The sequence below is a fragment of the Oreochromis niloticus genome, linkage group LG3 (assembly GCF_001858045.2).
Source record: "Oreochromis niloticus isolate F11D_XX linkage group LG3, O_niloticus_UMD_NMBU, whole genome shotgun sequence".
NCBI classification, from domain to species: Eukaryota; Metazoa; Chordata; class Actinopteri; order Cichliformes; family Cichlidae; genus Oreochromis; species Oreochromis niloticus.
In genome coordinates, this window is record NC_031967.2 from 43,282,415 (window position 1) to 43,302,974 (window position 20,560).

Below are 20,560 nucleotides of genomic sequence, written 5' to 3' on the forward strand. Positions count from 1 at the left end.
TTCAAATCTCACCTTTTCCCGTTATTTTTCAGAGATTACAAGTTCATGTGTGACATTTATTTAAACCACCCTGTAGCTAAAAGTAAAAACAAACACTGTAGAAGCACTTGTGGCTGTGTCCTTTGTGCACACACTAGTGAAAATGAAAAACATTCATTTTAGAGTGTTTGATCTATAAACATGCACCACTGTGTAATCCCTTTTTTGGATGAACAGGCTTAAAAATATAGGCTAGAAAGCGACTTCATTTCAGCGATTTTGGTTCCTTATCAGCAGAGTCAGACAGTATGAATATGAGGGGGCTTGTAGAGATGACAGTAGGCAAGCAGACAAGTTTCCTGAGGTTGGGCTGAATGAACCTAGAACACAGGGAGAAACCTAAACAAGCAGAAGGAACTTTAGCTAAATATATTGCCACGTACAGCAAAATGACTGTAATGAAGGTAAGCCGTGACCATAGAAAATGCAAAGCAATCACTGGATTGACTGTCCGAATTGCTACACACTTTTTAAGCATCGTTCACCAACAAACTGAGTCTAACAAATCATTTTCTTTACTTTGTTAATTACAGTTAGTGCCTTTATGTATAAAACATAATTAAATGCCAGTGTTTATCTTGATGTTATTTTTGCAAAAAACAATAGCTTTACAGCCATTATCTCTTACATAATTCTACCACATTTACATAATTCACTACAAAGTTCATGTCAAACTATTTAAATGTAAAATTAGGCAGAAGTCTTAAATGTTTCCATAAAACTCCCCCCACGAACAGTTTAACCCAAATAATATCACGGTCAACACTGACACATGTTCAGAGTCCTCAAATTGATTTTAACCAGGTTATAGTCAAAGGCCAGATGCCAATCTCAGAGTTAACACCAAAGTTTAAAGTCAGTTTGTTAAAACTGCTTTGTTCTTGAAAGCATTAAAATGAATGCGTAACTTTTAAGTCTGAGTTGATTCTTGAGTTCTTGGTTTGAGAACCGATGAGGGTAAATTCATTGAACCATTTACCTTGACTTAAGCACATAATTGTACTACATAGCCCTTGTCAATGGAACCCAATACCAGTATTGGACAGTAACAGGTAAGCCTCAACTTTAATTTCTAAACAGACAAGACACCATGAGAACTGACATTATAATATTTATTTTACAACAGTCAATGTCTTTCAGTTCAAAGTTTGGCATCTGTTGTACATCTTGAAAAAAATAAATTAAAAACAAAACCCACACTATGCAGTGTACTGTAATTGAACAAACAATCCACAACAAACTTTCAAACTAATATTTCTAGATGAATTGTCATTTTCCTTCCAATACTGTAAACTTCTGAACACCACTTATTTTGCATGGCTTGATACATGCATACCCCAGTTGTCTTAACTGGACCATAAATACAACTATATACACAATGAATAGTCATTTGTAAAAACACTTAAAATGTAAAATCTTTAAGAAGCCTGAGTGCCAGGAGCAATCCCATTTAACACTTACAATAACAACTTCATCCCAAAAGGCCACAGGTTTTAACCATAGCTTCCCAGCATCAGTTCATGTATGCAGCTACACCTTTCCAAATCCAAGGGATCCTTTTAATGCATCGTTCATAAGATCTTTAAATTGATCTTCATCTGCAACACCTCTTGGAAGATACAGGGATAAGCTGCACGTTGATGCGTATGGGATGCGCCGCATCCCCGGCTCCTGATCGTAAAAGTCTATGTTGCAGGACTGTGGGAACCCCAGTGGTGGAAGTAAGTCAGCCCCAGTTATGAAGACCAGCAGCTCTTCAAACGTGTTGTCCACCTCTTGCTCTGTTGAAATACATACAACTAGTAAATAAGGTGCAATGTATAGGTTCATGAATCAAAGATTTATAATCAGTTACACTGACTGTAGAGCAGTTGCATTAATGACTATTTTGGAGTCCAAAACAGGTTGTTAGGCAAAACCAATATTGCAAAGCACTGTATAATAAAAAAAAATTACTTAAAGTAATCCTGCCCTCCTAAGACAGGAAATTAATTTTGGTCCTCCGAGTCTGACCTATATGTCAAGGACTGTTTATGCAATGTGTATGTTTAAAAACAAGTTATTCATTCTGTCCTTGCAAAAGTACATTGTTGACTTTCTAGTGACGTCACATTTGCATGGGTGTTGTCATTGCACCACTTGATTACCTAGGACACTAATATACATGAGGTGTCTTTATAGTCAATGGAATACCTGAAGCTTCAATTTAGGCAGTGCATCTAATTAACAAATGACCGTTGTCTCAAAGAGACAGAATAACACAATTTGAAAGGTGAGACCTGTCTTAAACACTGCAAACACACTTCCTTAATCTCAGATGTGCTAATACAGTTGAATCATAAATTTTACTAATTTAAATACAAATATGTAATATAAATATTTAATATTTTAGTGTTAAGAGAAGTTTGTGGTCATGTAATAAAATTAACGTGTTAACAGAAATCACAATGAAAATCAAATTACATCCTATCAGTCTCAACAACCAAGATCTGGTAGAAATGACAGAAGAAATAATCTTCCAAAAATATTTGTAGGTCGTTTCCTTTAAAATAACTTACCTAAAAGGTAAAATAATCAAAAACTTCCCCATATGCTGTAAGAATGTGTGGATTTTGCAAAGTTCAAAGGTTTCATTGCACCCAGGTGTTGTTTAGATTTAGTTGTCTGTATTTTGTATTGTGGACACTGTATTTAACATGAGATGCCTGAAGCAATTCAAACAGAACCAAGACATGTGTTGTATTCTATGTACTCACCCTGAATGGCCATAAGCCACCATTCCCACTGAAAGATGGTGGCTTCCTCTTCTTCACGTCTGTTACTTCCAGCTGGACTCCATCCAATGGTGAAGAGATCCTGGAAGCTGTTCCTTGTAAGTTTATTTCCTGCATTTGTAAATACAGGAAGGAACTGCTTCCAGCATCTCTTCACCATTTGCCAGAATTGACCACACGAGTCCATACCGGCAACAAACTGTTGAATCATGCTGGCAACCCTGTTGACCACAGATTGTACTCTCAATTCATACCACATAGCAAAACAGTCAAACAAAACAGAAAAAGGCTTGTTTGTCAATTTCAACACTACCTTAACTGCAATATCAATTCAGCAGATTGATTGTTTAAGTGTTAACTATTAGGGGGGAACACAATGGGAAGACGAGCACTGACCAGCAAACTACTTTGTAATTTCTAACAAATTCTCACCTGTGAAACGCAAAATGAGATACAATCTCGCCCCTTATCCTCTTAACATCAAGTAGTGTGGCAGTGTAGATGTCAGGGATACCACAGCCTGCAATCCAGTCCCCAAGGTGACTTTTCAAGTCTGCCAGGTCTTCTGGGGTGCTGCAGTTGGAAACCTTGAAAATCAGGCAGCTCCATAAATACATACGTTTGAAGCATTCACTAGTTGACTTACATTTTGAGACATTCAACTGATGAGTCAAGCTATGCATTGTGTTTCACTGAATTTAATTACACCTCAGCATGTACACAGCTTTACCTTTTCTATGTTCTGTTTAATGTCATCGTCCATGAAGACCTCGACATCAAAGTCATCAAGAGATGTCTTCTGGCCACACATCAAACAGAACAGGTGTCTATTGATACACCGTGGCCCTGGCCCATTGTGTGCTATCGACCAAGCAATCAGTTTACCAGCCATATAAAACTTGTTGCTTGACAGCAACTGCTGGCTATAACTGAACAGCAGACTGCCAGGCTTCCCCTCAAAAATCCCTAGGGAATTCTGAGTTTCGACCATAAGTAAGCTGCAGGAAAAGGTAGAAAAAAAAAAAATTGAGTCAAATTGTGATTTCATCTTTGCAATAACAACAAAACACACATTCACGCATTCTATTATTGTGTGGGAGAGATGGACTTTGCTTACCGAAAAAATTCCCGCCTTGGGCCTCCATAATCATCGCCATTTCACCAACGAATTCAATGTTTGGTAATTTATGCCAGGCAAAATATGACTTCGAAAGTGCCATGCAGGCACTATGTAGGATTTTCCTTCGTCGGGCTATTACTGTACAATAATTGCTGGTGTCAAGATGCGTTTCCTGGAAGTCTTCAGGACAGTAGCAAGGTCCATCTCATCCTGAAGGAGGGGGGGGGGGGGGGGGGAGAGAGAGGTGTCACGACTACATAAAAACATCCACAGCAGTTCTGGCGTGTTGTTCATGACACATACATGTGAATCATTTTGTTCAGGGGAAGCCAGGACAGCCTCATCCAGGTCTGATACTTCTGACTCTGCAGAGTCGATGTAAAACTCTTCCTAAACAGAACACAATGCATTTGATTTTTAATATCATGTATACATATTGAAATGTATTGACTCATCTGATAATGTGAAATCAGATTCTTTTACTGTACAGATACAGCCACTTAAAATGGCCACGTGGTCCTTGATTACATGTGTTGGAGCATTTGTATTTTAACAAATTTCAAAATATAAAATGTAAAGTTTGTTAGTTTACTTCTATTTTGGGGTTAATTAATTTTTATTTGTAGGTTAATACTCACTTCATCGTTTTGTTGTTTATCTTGTCAAGTCAGCCAGGAAGAACTTCAGGGCCATTTTGATAAATTAAGAGACTGGTATAGGACCAGCATGCACTGGGATAGGCCAATGGTTTTGTGTGTTTTTTTTTGTTTTGTTTTTAAATTTGAGACAAGCAGCATGAAGCAACAAAAATAGATCTTGTTATTGGTTACAAACTGGATCAATAAACTATACAATGCAACTTTCAAGTTTGGACAGTGCAGTTTTGCCTGCGTACAAAAGATTATCACAGGGCAGCAGTGTCTTCTGTATATTTTTGTTAGATGTTTTGGGAAACATAAGGAACTGCCACTACAGTGCCCATTTATGGAATTACACTGAAATTGGTAAACACAGAACTGTTTACTGGGATACTTTGGGTGATCTGTAGTTCCAAGTGTCTGAATGGTCAGGATGACTAAAGTGTTATCGATGCATTGTCAGCAATTAAAAATGCCAATATCACGACATCAACAAATCTCAAAATGTGAAAAAGCAAAACAAACAAAATGAGGCAATTAAACCATTGGTCTATAGTCAGAGTACATAAATGTACTCTGTTCAATACATGCAACCTTTAAATTTTTAATTTTGCTGGTCTCACCCCGTTATATTGTACTTATAAAACACACACCATAGGTAAATAGACAATAAGTTACAGTTTACACTTCAGTTTTGGCACGTTATTCATCAACTACCACTTGCCTGTTAACCTCTGGTTCCTGGAGACCAGCCTACTAGAATTAGCTGTATGGTTTCATGCAGACCACTGCAAAGGAATAGCAGTAATATTTAATAACAGGAACAGGACCCCAACGCAGATATTTCTTGATCTAGACTACACAAAATGATCCAAGTTATAATAATGAGAATTAGTTTGTACAACAGTTTTACCAAAAATAAAATTTGTGCAATATTTAAGATTAAAATTCCAACTCATAAACAAACAGTGCCATTTACCTGATAACCTCTGGCTCCTGTACATTGTGCCTGCCATGGTCAGGTGTCTGTGTCATGCAGCACACTGCAATATGGTAAATATTGATGATGAGAGGATGTAATGCATTATAGTGCTACAGTCCAAAGGCAGTGGTCAAACACTTACATTGCCATTTCAGACTGCACCACTTCTCCACCAGTTGAGTCGTCATTGGCTTCTGTAATCTAAAACAGAGTATTAAAATATAAATGAAATGAACAACAAATGAAAAAAAGAAAGGTAAGGACATTACAAAAGAATGAAAAACCCAGAACACCAAAACCCAGGAAACTGGGATTACAATAACAAAATGAAAAAATATAAATCTTTACACACAATTGTTTTATGAAAGATGCACATCAGCCCATAACAACAAAAACCATTAGACCATATTCAGGCTTGCTCTACTGCATTTCTGTTATTAACAGTGACTCAACTGACGGGGCACTATGCCATCTGGCATAGTGATCAGATGAATGTCTCAATCCTTTGGGGAAATCACAGCATTTACTATTCTGAGCAGTGACATGTTAAAGATGGCTTATACAATATTAGGGTGACTGGAGAGCCACTGAGTTACAGTAATAGTGACAATTATGCCATATCAGCCACCCCAGTGGAACATTTGAATACCTTTGGACGGATATAAAGATTGGAGCGACCCAGTAGGTTTCTTGCTCTAATTTCTTGGGGCGTCTCCTCTTCAAGAGGAAGAATGAGCCGCTGTCCATTCACTTTGCATAGATCGAACTGCAAAGGTATGTCTGCAATATTGTCCCGTAGTGCCTGCCTGAATTCAGCGGCATTTAGGTTTACAGGAACGACCACCCGAGTAGCAGGAGTGGCATCTGTAAACAAATTTAAACCAAGTTAGCTGGCAATGTTATTTAGAACTTTCCCTAAAAACGGAAAGGTAAATTGTCACATTGTAGTGTCTCACATCAATTTATTGGTGCAAGGAAATAAAGATTACAAAGGTGCTAAAATCTAATGCCAAATTCTACAATTTGTAAACAATGACACCATGATGCAATTTTTTTGAAACCATCACTCCAAATAATTAATCTTAAAATAAAGATTACCCCTATGAGATCGGTAGTGGGTCAGTGTCGGATTCATTAGTACTGACACCTTAAACGTTAACTGGCGTGTCTGGTTCTCCCGCCTCTTGGCCTGCGCACTGGTCCACCCCCGTGCTGTTGGCGGAAAACTCCAAAGCTATCATTAGACCATGAGATAAGTTAAGTCACAAACTAATATGACACAGAGACCCCCCCCCCAACAAAACAAAACACCACACACTCCGAGTAAGGCATGAATGTTCAGCATATCGGTGTTTATTGCATGCATTTTCCGATTGTCTGGCAAATTAAATGCTCCCAGAAAACGTGGGATATGCTACATTTATAAACTAAAATCCTTATGCATAAAGAGGGATTAAAATGACTGTCATTTGAAATCGTCAACCTAGGAGAGATTTTATGATTACAGAATTTGTTAAATGCTGTGGATTGAATTGTAACAGATAATTAGTAACGAGCCATTTATTATTTAAAAACGTAAAAGGTTTTTTTTTTTTGGCAAGAACAAAAAAGGCGCAAAGCTAGAAGCTTGCCAATATAGTAACCACCACCAAAGCGTTTCACCTTTGTAGAAGAGAAGTCCCCTCTTCACCGTCATCTTGATTCAGTAGCCGGTTAAATTGGGCATTCATTCTGTCTCTGATATCATTGACTCTCCGTCGAAACGCAGCGGTACGTTCAGACATGATTGTCCATAAAAAGTCCGCCAAAAGGCTGGGCAGATATATATAGCATCCCGAAAATTCAAAGTACGGCGGGAGAAGGTACATTGTTTGTGATTGGATCGGCAAGACTGAACTTTTTTTTTTTTTATCCACCCCTTAACACAACCTGTGATCCGAATTTGTGGTAACCAATCACAGTCAACCTCATATTTGTGTTGTCTCAATCAAGCTATGTGCGACAAACTACATTCAAGTGAATGGATGCGAGATCTCTGCACCAACAAAAAAAACACCACATTTGACTGCAAGTACCCTAGTTAATCTCAATTACTGTTTGACTTTGCTACCTAAAAGCTAAGCCATGATTCTGAAACATTACTTTGTCCTTTTAAGCGCATGTTACATGTTAGCTTTGTAGTAAGTGAAAAAAAAAAAGTCATGCTAACCTTGGTCCGTTAGGAATGTTGCCAACATGCCATTTTAGGTGAGGCATGGTAATAAAGTCTTTAATATGTTACTTCATTTGGCCACTTTATATTATTGAAAATACAGTTTTATCACACTTGTTACATTAGCCGGATTAGGCTACATTGTACTGCACTGTAGGGACTTTGTAATAATGTTGATTTAACGTTGTTTTTGTCATTGATATTTGATCTATTTGTAGTCGACCAGGTGACAACAACTACGTTGAAAAACAACAAACAACGTCTATTTATAGATGACCAGAGATCAAAGCTGTGATCATCCAAAGAGCCTCTTTCAGTGGTAAATCCCTACAGGTCACCATAAAAAAAGCCATTGATTTGTAGTTGAGCGTTAAATTACTGAGCGGGTATAAAGTACCGGAGAAAATAGATTGAGTGTTCTTTTGTTATCACTGATTTATGGTCTAGTTACAGTTCAACAGCTTTAATAAAATCATGTCTACTTGCAATGTATGTATAGTTGACCGGGAAATTAAAGCAGCGATCACTTGGACTATTCCTAGCACCCCCCTCACAGTGGTACATCCCTTCAGGTAACCATTCACAAGTCTTGTACAGTAGAGCGGGACATTACAGTTACTCTCAGCGGAATTCACTGGAGAAGGCATACGTTCATGCACTGCACTGGCCTGCACCACGATTATAAGGTAAGAATGAGTTTTATTCTATTCGTTATTTCCAGTACAGTAATAGATTCGTTAATATAAAGTTTCGGACAAAATGTAGGAGCCCGAAATTGTATCTACTTTCATCTTACAGTCCGACAACAAAGAACACATTTTCGTTTCATACTTTTGTTATATTCCGTTACAGAGCTAGCCTAACGCTTCGAGGGTTTCTTTAGCCTTGCCGTCGCCTCGGCCACCATTGACCCAGACTGTCGCTCTGTGGTTGCTTTTTGCATAGTACTAAAAAAAGCAAATCTGTGATATGGTAGGTAAACGTAAAGGTAACTGTATAAATGTGTTCAATGACTTTGTTACTTTTGATGATTGGAGAGCACCCGCTTCAATTTGCACATGAAAACTTTAGACTCAGTTCGATTGCTCATGCGGCATGCCCACGTGACTTTACGTCGCATGCTCACCGGAAAAATCAATGCGCAATTACGTGGCTCTAATGATGGTGAGGTTGTGCGTAGGTGCTGCATATAATACAGTATGTTCAGTGGGAGAAACTTAGTCATTTAACTCTACAGCCGAGTAATTATCCCGAGAGCCTTTTCTAGTAAGCGGGATTAACAGACTGTCAAACCATGAAGTCATAGTGCAACACCAAGTTGCAATTTCAGTAAACTCATCTGAATTAGATCGTGATAGATGTTCTGAATTTTCAGCTTTTGATGTTCATCCTTATAAGCACGCATGTGCCTTTTTAAACGCATGTATAGTTGTATCTACAATACCAGGATTTAGTAATACAGTGGTGTATATAAAGAGCCACATGAGACTGTTAAGCTATCATTAAACCCGACACTGCAGACTGAAAGACAAACTCCATGAACTGAAAACTGACCTTAAATATGAGTGCGGCAAATCCGCAGTGAAGAGAGATAATAATATTGATTTTTTTTTTTTTTTTTTTAAAGTTCCAAGAATCCAAAACTAACGTACAGGAAGCCACAAGGTAGACAAACAAAGTGTACAACTTGAAACAGAACAACAGAGTGAAAAGCTGAGGGCTTAAATACTTGCGCAAGTTGATTAGGGAGAGAGGACGCAGCTGGGAGAAACAAGACACAGGTGAATTGAATCAAACAAGTATGACCAGTGGAAGCAAAAGCAAGTGCACAAAAGACTAGACGTTGAGGGGTCTGAAAAATGCTTTTGCCATGATGTAATCTGTAATTTCCACAAAGTATGCTGATCAGTGTAATTTTCAATGATTGAACTGTAGTAGAGACGAGCAAACATATTGGTAGATCTGAGAAGAGAGAACTTTTGTTATGAAAATGATTTTAATCTTTTACACATGATTGCATTTGAGCTTATTAAAGAGCTGTGGCTCCTGGTCAAGTGAAGGTCAGAAACTCTTGGCAGGCGTTAAGGATCAGCCAATACACGGTGAGGAGGACAGGAGCTCTGAAAGGAATGGCAACACACCTGCTTACATGACATACGCCTGGAGTGATTTTTTATCTTTTATTACTTATATTCTTTAGAGTTAAGATTTAAGTTTTTATCATTTATACCTTATATCTTTTGAGTAAGTCTTAAGTTTCAGTTATGTTCCGTTTGAGTGAGTTTCCTTCATGGTTCGAGTGTGACATTTAGCCTAGAAATTACACAGAGTTCAGCTGTGTATGTGCACAGGCCTTATGTCTGGCTAAGACAAGAGGTGTGAGGTTAGCTGGGGTGCAGACGAGGTCATGACACATACTTAGCATACACTGCAGACACACATACACACCATAATAGATCTATTTTGGTAAGTAAGAAGTGAAGATGTGTTTTGCTGCAAATGCAGAATTGTGCCGAGGTACTTAGAGGAAGTGCAACTGAGGTTGAGACAAGAAGGCGTACGTGGGGCGACACCGGGATGGAGAGGAGACGTAATGTTCTTTAAACTATGTTAAAGTTCACGGAACATTTTGTGGTTTAAGTGACGTAAGCTGTACTTTGTCTATTTTTGCAAAAGAGGGGGGCTTTGTTATTGTACTCATATAAAACCTTTGTCTAATTGTTGTAAGTTCAGTTCGATTGCTGATTTTGCCCAGCTTCGGACTCCACGCGTGTAATCAATAAATCTTCGCTTTGATCACATCTTCTGGACCAGAGTTGTTATTTGCTTGTGAGCCCTCCGTACTCCTTTTCTCCAACTTTTGAACCTTAACAACGTCAACAATATAAAGTAGTAACCAACTAAAGATAGGACACAAAAATGCAGACTTTGCGCTAGGAACACAGAATGGCAGGAGAACAGCCTCAAAGAGTAAAGAAATGAATAAACAACAGTATATGCAGAAAATAAAAAATAAAGTTAAAAGACAGCGTGGTCTCCAAGAACCCAGAGTACGATACAAAATGTCTTTTATTCAAGTGAACAAACAATGTAGACCATGTTCAATTTTTTAATAAGTTGGAAAAAATAAAAGCTAATGACAGCATTTAAAATAAACAAAGATGAATAACATAGATGGGAACATTTGAAAATGGAATTGTAACATTATCAAAACTGATTTTTCAGATATGCAGATTAGAAGATATGGATATTCAAATTTTTAACTTGGGTGTGTATTTGAAATATGAAAATATTGGTTGACATCGTTGACATACTGTTATTAAAGATAGGAATATGTATGAAGAGTAGATTCAAAAGCTCTATTAACAGAACTATAACCTGTTAGAATCTGACATTTATTTCAGATGTATTCTGTAACTGTTCACAGTCTCAATACTTACAGTGATTCACAAATAAATTTTATCATTAGAGAAAAAATTACCAATAATCATCCCACAGATGTAATATTATCTACAGCTACTCTTAGTACCATCGATGTTAAGTTAGACTCTTTTTCTCCAATTGATCTTTCTGAGTTAACTTCAATAATTAATTCCTCCAAACCATCAACGTGTCTTTTAGACCCCATTCCTACAAAACTGCTCAAAGAAGTCCTGCCATTAATTAATTCTTCGATCTTAAATATGATCAACCTATCTCTAATAATCGGCTATGTACCACAGGCCTTCAAGCTGGCTGTAGTTAAACCTTTACTTAAAAAGCCATCTCTAGACCCAGCTGTCTTAGCTAATTATAGGCCAATCTCCAACCTTCCTTTCATATCAAAAATCCTTGAAAGAGTAGTTGTCAAACAGCTAACAGATCATCTGCAGAGGAATGGCTTATTTGAAGAGTTTCAGTCAGGTTTCAGAGCTCATCACAGCACAGAAACAGCTTTAGTGAAGGTTACAAATGATCTTCTTATGGCCTCTGACAGTGGACTCATCTCTGTGCTTGTCCTGCTAGACCTCAGTGCTGCGTTCGATACTGTTGACCATAATATCCTATTAGAGCGATTAGAACATGCTGTAGGTATTACAGGTACTGCACTGCAGTGGTTTGTATCATATCTATCTAATAGACTCCAGTTTGTACATGTAAATGGAGAGTCCTCTTCAGACACTAAGGTCAATTATGGTGTTCCACAGGGTTCAGTGCTAGGACCAATTCTGTTTACATTATACATGCTTCCCCTAGGCAACATCATTAGAAGACATAGCATAAATTTTCACTGCTATGCAGATGACACGCAGCTCTATCTATCCATGAAGCCAGGTAACACACACCAATTAGTTAAACTGCAGGAATGTCTTAAAGACATAAAGACCTGGATGGCCGCTAACTTTCTGCTTCTTAATTCAGATAAAACTGAGGTTATTGTACTCGGCCCTGAAAATCTTAGAAATATGGTATCTAAGCAGATTCTTACTCTGGATGGCATTACCTTGGCCTCCAGTAACACTGTGAGAAACCTTGGAGTCATTTTTGACCAGGACATGTCCTTCAATGCACATATTAAACAGATATGTAAGACTGCTTTCTTCCATTTGCGCAACATCTCTAAAATTAGAAATATCCTGTCTCAGAGTGATGCTGAAAAACTAGTTCATGCATTTATTACTTCCAGGCTGGACTACTGTAATTCATTATTATCAGGAAGTCCTAAAAACTCGCTGAGAAGCCTTCAGCTAATCCAAAATGCTGCAGCAAGAGTACTGACAGGGACTAGAAAGAGAGAGCATATTTCTCCTGTTTTGGCTTCCCTTCATTGGCTTCCTGTTAAATCCAGAATTGATTTCAAAATCCTGCTCCTCACATACAAGGTCTTAAATAATCAGGCCCCATCTTATCTTAATGACCTTGTAGTACCATATCACCCTATTAGAGCACTTCGCTCTTGCACTGCAGGCCTACTTGTTGTTCCTAGAGTATTTAAAAGTAGAATGGGAGGCAGAGCCTTCAGTTTTCAGGCCCCTCTTCTGTGGAACCAACTTCCAGTTTGGATTCGGGAGACAGACACTATCTCTACTTTCAAGATTAGGCTTAAAACTTTCCTTTTTGCTAAAGCATATAGTTAGGGCTGGACCAGGTGACCCTGAATCCTCCCTTAGTTATGCTGCAATAGACGTAGGCTGCCGGGGATTCCCATGATGCATTGAGTTTTTCCCTTCCAGTCACCTTTCTCACTCACTATGTGCTAATAGACCTCTCTGCATCGAATCATATCTGTTATTAATCTCTGTCTCTCTTCCACAGCATGTCTTTCATCCTGTTTTCCTTCTTTCACCCCAACCGGTCGCAGCAGATGGCCGCCCCTCCCTGAGCCTGGTTCTGCCGGAGGTTTCTTCCTGTTATAAGGGAGTTTTTCCTTCCCACTGTCGCCAAAGTGCTTGCTCATAGGGGGTCATATGATTGTTGGGTTTTTCTCTGTATTTATTATTGTGCTATCTACTGTACAATATAAAGCGCCTTGAGGCGACTTTTGTTGTGATTTGGCGCTATATAAATAAAATTGAATTGAATTGAATTGAATTGATGACAGAGTGTTTCCAAAAGTGCTCAGTCACAATTTTCAGAAGACTAACATGGAATTTTTGATTTATTTAAATATATAAACCTGTTGAAAGTAATAATTTAAATTTTTGTCTTTGTAGGATCACAGTAATGTATAGATTTCTAATACAGTCCAAGTTTGTCCACGAAAAAACACCAGCAAGCAGGGTATGTCCTACAACTATCGTATCACTGTAAATGACTAAGACTATAATCGAACTCTCTTCCTTAAACAACAAGAAACATGAAGTGTACTCAGGAGCAGATTCGAGCACAGGCTCAGAGTGAAGTTAACAGAAAACGTTCTTTACATCATAACCATCATCATCATCATCATCATTTATATAGCACTTTAAAAACACACCTGGTAGACCAAAGTGCTGTACAATAGAAATAGAAATATAGTAATAAAATAGAAAAAACAGACAAGTATGTGTATGTGATGCAAAAGGTAAAATTAAAAACAAGGCTAGAATGCATGAATGTTAACTTTAAGTTCTACAACTAGGAGCAAAATGCTATGAACATGGACTACGGTAGTTCATACTAGAGGGAACAGTAACATGATCTGTGGCTGCCGGAGCTTGGCAAGTGAAACAGTGGTGTGAGAGTTGATGGTGGAGCGGCACTGTGCGACCCATTTTTGTATTGTTACCTTATGTGTGCCGCTACGGGTCACCTTTTGTGTTTTTACGTATGGTGTGTTTATGGAAATGTATTGAAGATAAACGTAACTCAAGCCAGGTGTTTTTGGTCAGAACAAGCAAACAGTTTGTAAAATCTGCGCTGTTATGATAAATGACATTGACTAAAGAGAAGCAAATAAAACTGATGAATACAAAAACAATCTTAACCGTACAAGACAAGTATAGATTGAGTTGGGCTGTTACAAGTTTAATTCATAACAGTTACATTGCCTCACCCCTGCCACCAATCACTTCAGTGGCTTCAAGTGTAGGCATAGCCTCTACAGGTACTGCAAGAGAGGGAGAGCAGAGTCAGGAGGGTCTTGGAAGAAGTTCAGAAAAGATCCAAATAGGCAGTCTGAACAGTCTTACTTGTTTGCAGGTGGAGTAATGCACGAATGGATAAAAAAGAGTGAGAGGTTATCAGCTGTTGAGGAGCAAATGGAGATCCGTGTCCAGGGGAGTGATGCTATTGCGAGTGTGAAAGGTTGTCCAGGAAGTAACTAAGAAGACATGAACAGAGAGGTAAATACTAGAGCTATGAGCAACGTGAGGCCAATAACTGACATTGGTTAACAGATAATATGGCAAAGACTGGTTGTGAATGGTGGTCTTAAATACAGCTGGCTTGATTTGTCTCAGGTGGTGATCCTCAGAGGAGCGATGAAGTAGAGCAGCCAGCACCCCAAGTAGAGCAGGCACTGTGGAAAAATAGTTGTGACTCAACTAGACCATTACAAAGTATGGCCTGGAGGATTTTCATCTCAAGGTGCAAGAACATTCTTAATGACTGTACACGGCGGCTGCTGATAGACGATGTTGGGCCAGATGTGCTACAGTTAGCGTTAAGGAGGTATGATCAAAGCAAGATCGAAAACATTTAACATTTAAAATGTTTAAGGGGAATATGGCCTGAAAATATAACATGAATTAAGAAGTAATTTTTTGATATCTTTGAGGTTGGAGACTATGCAGAGAAGCCTTCAGTGGGCAAGAGGAAGACTGATCAATGTAACTGCAGCAGATCAACTTCTGCGTGACTTGGCTGAATTGATTCAGGAGGTCGAACTGTCTACTCAGCATGGCCAACAAGGTAAGCACATATTGTGTCGATTCCTTGACTCACCAACAGTGTGAAATAAATTATGACTCTGTCTTAACCTATTTTCCAAATATTTACCTATTTACCTGATATATTTACCTGATATATGGGGTGCCTTTACCTATTTACCAAACGCTTATATATTTTCAGGCTGTTTTGGATACCAGGCACCAGTGGTTTTCAACAGAGGTAGAGGTAGATCCCTTTACCTTATCACTCGGGAACAGCTTTCATTCCTGAAGTCATGTGGATTCACTGCACCTCAGATGGCTGATATTTTGAATGTTTCACTTCCTACAATTCGAAGACGTCTGCGGTCATTGACTTTTGAAACCAGTGTGACTTTCATTTCTTTGTGACACACACTCACTGTTTATTCAAATTAAATGGTATTGTGAAATTGTAAACATTAGTATATTTGAATGTGCACCACTAGTCAAGTAATGAAGTGTGCTGTTATGGTAGTGATAAATTACTCATGTTTTTTTGTCTGATTTCAGACAGTATCATTTCACCCGTGCATCAATGTATGCGGAACTGACTGACAGTGCCTTGGATGAACATGTGCAGGACATTGTTGCTGGCAATGAACAAACTGGTCCTGAGGCTGTCAGAGCCTCCCTGCGAGTACGTGGACTACGTGTACAGCGAAGGAGGGTTCGAGCAAGCATGTTACGGATGAATCCTGGAGCAGCTGCCCTTAGAGCAGTTTTGCGGAGACCAGAACGAAGAACATATCAGGTTGCAGGTCCAAACTCATTGTGGCACATTGATGGAAATCACAAGCTGATAAGGTAACCAACCACACTGATTTGTTGAACACCTATTTTGACCAAAGTGAAATTCAGTATTACATCAAATATAATTGTTGAACAATAAGACACCTCCAATAGAGCCAGGCCCTGGGATGGGCAGTCCTCTAACACAACTGGTTATGTTTAAAGGGGAAGATGAGAGAACACAGACAGCGCAAGCAACATACAGAGAAAAATTCAAACTTGACATGTAATAGTCCCATGTAAATCAAATAAGAGTGTGTTTTCCATTGTTTCAATAACAAAGCAGAAATAATACTTTTCTTCTTATGGACCACGGTTTTAGGTGGAGGATAGTCATTCATGGGGCTATTGATGGATACAGTCGTCTTGTGGTCTTCCTTCATGCCTCAAACAACAACCGTAGCAGTACCGTTTTATCAAGTTTCATCAGAGCCGTGGTATCCTATGGTGTACCCTCGAGGGTCCGGACAGACAGAGGTGGGGAAAACAATGCTGTCTGCCTGATGATGAACATTTTCAGAGGCTTTGATCGTGGAAGTGCTCTAAGAGGAAGGAGTACCCATAATCAGAGAATTGAGAGGCTCTGGGGTGATCTGTGGCGAGGAATGACCAATGTCTACTGTGATTTATTTCACCACCTGGAGGAGGAAGGCATCATTGACATTGACAATGAAATGCACCTTTGGGCTCTCCATTACATCTATCTCCCAAGGATCAACAGAGATTTGAAAGACTTCACTCAACAGTGGAACAATCATGGCTTGCGGACAGAGAGACACTTGAGCCCATTACAGATTTTTGTCCAAGGCAGCCTCCAGCAACAGGGCCGAGCCTCAACTGCCATGCAGGACATCTTTCAGACTAGAGCAGCAGCTGCTGCTGGGACTATTGGTGGGACAGCTGATGGTAGTGTGACAGCCACTGAGAGTGAGACGACTGCTGCTCAGGGCTTAGGTACTGATTCTGGTGGTGGTGCTCATGGTACAGATGAGCTGGGATTGCTGGTCGACTGGCCTGAGAGGATTAATTCAATTCAATTCAATTTTTCAATTCAATTTTATTTATATAGCGCCAAATCACAACAAAAGTCGCCTCAAGGCGCTTTATATTGTACAGTAGATAGCACAATAATAAATACAGAGAAAAACCCAACAATCATATGACCCCCTATGAGCAAGCACTTTGGCGACAGTGGGAAGGAAAAACTCCCTTTTAACAGGAAGAAACCTCCGGCAGAACCAGGCTCAGGGAGGGGTGGCCATCTGCTGCGACCGGTTGGGGTGAAAGAAGGAAAACAGGATGAAAGACATGCTGTGGAAGAGAGACAGAGATTAATAACAGATATGATTCGATGCAGAGTCTATTAGCACATAGTGAGTGAGAAAGGTGACTGGAAGGGAAAAACTCAATGCATCATGGGAATCCCCGGCAGCCTACGTCTATTGCAGCATAACTAAGGGAGGATTCAGGGTCACCTGGTCCAGCCCTAACTATATGCTTTAGCAAAAAGGAAAGTTTTAAGCCTAATCTTGAAAGTAGAGATAGTGTCTGTCTCCCGAATCCAAACTGGAAGTTGGTTCCACAGAAGAGGGGCCTGAAAACTGAAGGCTCTGCCTCCCATTCTACTTTTAAATACTCTAGGAACAGCAAGTAGGCCTGCAGTGCAAGAGCGAAGTGCTCTAATAGGGTGATATGGTACTACAAGGTCATTAAGATAAGATGGGGCCTGATTATTTAAGACCTTGTATGTGAGGAGCAGGATTTTGAATTCAATTCTGGATTTCACAGGAAGCCAATGAAGGGAAGCCAAAACAGGAGAAATATGCTCTCTCTTTCTAGTCCCTGTCAGGACTCTTGCTGCAGCATTTTGGATTAGCTGAAGGCTTTTCCGGCTTTTTACTGTGCCAGACATTGAATTTACTCTGGACGGACCGATGATGGAGCAAGTGGTAGAACTATTTAATCCACTAACTGGCACCAGAGGGAGTCATGGTATTGAACTCATCTCTGGCTTAATATACTTTCTGGACTCGACATATCACTGAGACAGTTCAATTATTGACTGAAACATAATAGCAGCAAGTGGAAAGACTTCAAAATATCTAGGTGACTGGATACATATAATGTGAAAAGTTATAATACGTGTTTACTATGTACCATTGAGTAGTGGAGATACAAGAACGAGCTGTGTGACACTGACAATAAAAAATGTTGAGTGATTTTTAAAGTGTATAAGATGGAAGTTGTGAAATGGAAAGTATACAACTGAAACTGAATCTCGATAAAGTCAACTTGATTAATCTAAAAGTTACAGCTGTTGATATTGATAAATACAACTATAAAGCAGTGACAGTAAATAATTAAAAAATAAAAAACTGTATAGTAGGTCTTGAAGTGGCTCAGTATAGTGTAGTAGATATAAAGTGGTTTAGCGTGTGTTTGATGTTGTGACAGTTTACACCGAGTACATTATGTTTTGCTTTGTACAGATTATGCTTTGTACAAACATAGTTCAGAAAATACTCGACTCCAGTGTAAAATGTGAATAAAAAAAGAGCAAGCACTGATTTTCAAATGTGAAAGGCAAAGTTTGTTCGCAGTAGAACATAGAAAACATGTCAAATGTTCACACCGAGACTATGTCGTTAAAAATAAGTCCATTTTAATTTGATGGCAGCAATATGTTTCAAAACAGTTGGGATGGGGCAAGAGAAGGCTGGAAAAAGTGGTACTAAAAAGAAACAGCTGCAGGGATATTTTAAAAGTAACAGGTCAGTTACATGATTAGATATTAAAAGCATCTTAGAGAAGCAGAGTTGCTCTGGAGGAAATATGGGCAGAGGTTGATCAATCTGCAAAAAAACTCCATTAACAAATTGTGCAACAATTTCAGAATAATGTTCCCAAGTGTAAAGTTGTAAAGACTTAAAATATTCCATCCTCTAGAGGCATAAAAATATATTTTATCAAAAGATTCAGTGACTGGAGAAATCTCTTTGCAGAAACAATGAGGCTAAAAGCCATGATGTCAGTGATCTTCAAACGCTCACAGGAAAGTTATAATCATGGAGCATTAAACAGACATGATTCTGTCATGGAAATCAGTGCATTTCCTGTATCCTTTGGGGCAACAGACCTGAGTCACACTTTTAGAGAGGTACCTGATGAGGTGGATTGAGAGGAATATCCCTGATGCATGGCAGTTTGTTCACTCACTTCCTCTCCACCACAGCTTCCGAAGCGCGGCCAATCACAGAGCTTGCTCTCCTGATCCAAGAAGAACACATCAAAGTGCACTGCACTCACCTGAACTGACAGAACACCTGTCATTAACATTTTGGTGCACACATAAGCTTGTTCTCAAAAACCCGCCTGCCCATCCGCTTCTTGTGTACAGCCTCTGTTTTGATCTTCCAGTTCAGCAAATGTATATATGCGGGTGTCCAGGTATTTGTATTCCTCCACCACATCATATCAGCGGGTTCAGTATCTTATACTGATGTCAAGATAATGCACACTGCAGCCCATTTGTATCTACAGTTATCAGAAAGAAGCCATAACCAAGTTACATGGATTCTTTTTTTTTTAAATTACTTCATGTCATACAGGTAAACTAGTTGTGTTATGTACAACGCTGTCATGTGCCACTCTCTGTTTCAAATTCATGTAAGACATCCAGAGTACTCTGATGACATTGACAAGGACAACTCCAGTTTACATGGGAAACAATTATTTCATGTTTTTGAGATTATTTATTTACATCACTTTTCAGAAAACGTACATACAGGTCTGATTCAAAACTGCATATCTAATTTTAATGCATGTTGATAGGGCAAAAATATTCCTGAGATACTGTTAACATTATTAAATTTGAAGGCTATTATACAGTGGTATTACTTTAAACTGAGTAAAATGGTATTTTGATAAAAGTTAAGGTCTCCGTTTGTTTCAGAAAAAGCATTCTGTCATTTATTTGCTTTTATTATTTATTCATATGCCTTCCGCGGACCATCTCTGCACTGCGTGGGTGATTGGTGGCTCCGTGCACACTAAGTGCTGCACACAGGGACAAGGCGCACTAATTACGATCAGATCTTCCCTGGGCAGGGAGAGGTGATGAACTGTATGACACTTTTTCATTGGCATACATTAAGTACAATGTTTTATTGCCTACGGTGGGGCAGGTCACATACTGGGTGAAGGTGGGCAGTGTGGAGTCCAGCGAGACATGATTAAAGTCCCCTGATATTAGAAGAAGAGCTCTCGGAGATTGCGTCTGCAGTCTGCAGACCACAGAGAGTCACAGGCTGCCTCCACGGATGCTAACGGCTAATAGCTCAATGTCTCTGTTGCAGAGTTGTTCTTTCACAGCAATGTGCCCAGGGGTCCCACAACTGTCTTTAACAAACACTGCCCAGTCCCCCTCCTTTCCTCTCACCGCTGTCTCTCATCTTGTCCGGCCGCAGCAGCTGGAAGCCGGGCAGTGTAAGGTGTCCTTCTCGGTAGACATCACCCCCGTCTCTTCCCTCACTGGGGACGTAGGGTCTGTCTGCCGGTAGCGCAGCTGCAGGGCGCAGCGCTAACAGCTGATCCCTAACATAAACAAAGGAGCCATGCGCCGAGTGTCTAAATACGG

General features: G+C 39.3%; 2 protein-coding genes across 2 annotated transcripts; one reads left to right on the forward strand and one right to left on the reverse strand.

Moving 5' to 3' along the window:
• Positions 1 to 1,163: 1,163 nt before the first annotated feature.
• Positions 1,164 to 3,960, reverse strand: LOC109203475 (G2/M phase-specific E3 ubiquitin-protein ligase-like). The gene is made up of 5 exons (XM_025901633.1): positions 3,931 to 3,960; positions 3,544 to 3,811; positions 3,246 to 3,400; positions 2,796 to 3,034; positions 1,164 to 1,820 (listed from the first exon to the last, which is right to left on the reverse strand). Exons 2-5 carry the CDS (start codon positions 3,802 to 3,804, stop codon positions 1,570 to 1,572), a joined length of 906 nt encoding a protein of 301 aa, XP_025757418.1. The 5' UTR covers positions 3,805 to 3,811; positions 3,931 to 3,960; the 3' UTR covers positions 1,164 to 1,569.
• A 10,352-nt stretch (positions 3,961 to 14,312) lies between these two features.
• On the forward strand, positions 14,313 to 18,151 carry LOC109203467 (uncharacterized). The gene is made up of 7 exons (XM_025901383.1): positions 14,313 to 14,568; positions 14,686 to 14,896; positions 15,003 to 15,136; positions 15,296 to 15,461; positions 15,646 to 15,939; positions 16,247 to 16,951; positions 17,825 to 18,151. The coding sequence occupies exons 2-7, from the start codon at positions 14,787 to 14,789 to the stop codon at positions 17,967 to 17,969; spliced, it is 1,554 nt and encodes a 517-aa protein (XP_025757168.1). The 5' UTR covers positions 14,313 to 14,568; positions 14,686 to 14,786; the 3' UTR covers positions 17,970 to 18,151.
• Positions 18,152 to 20,560: the final 2,409 nt, after the last annotated feature.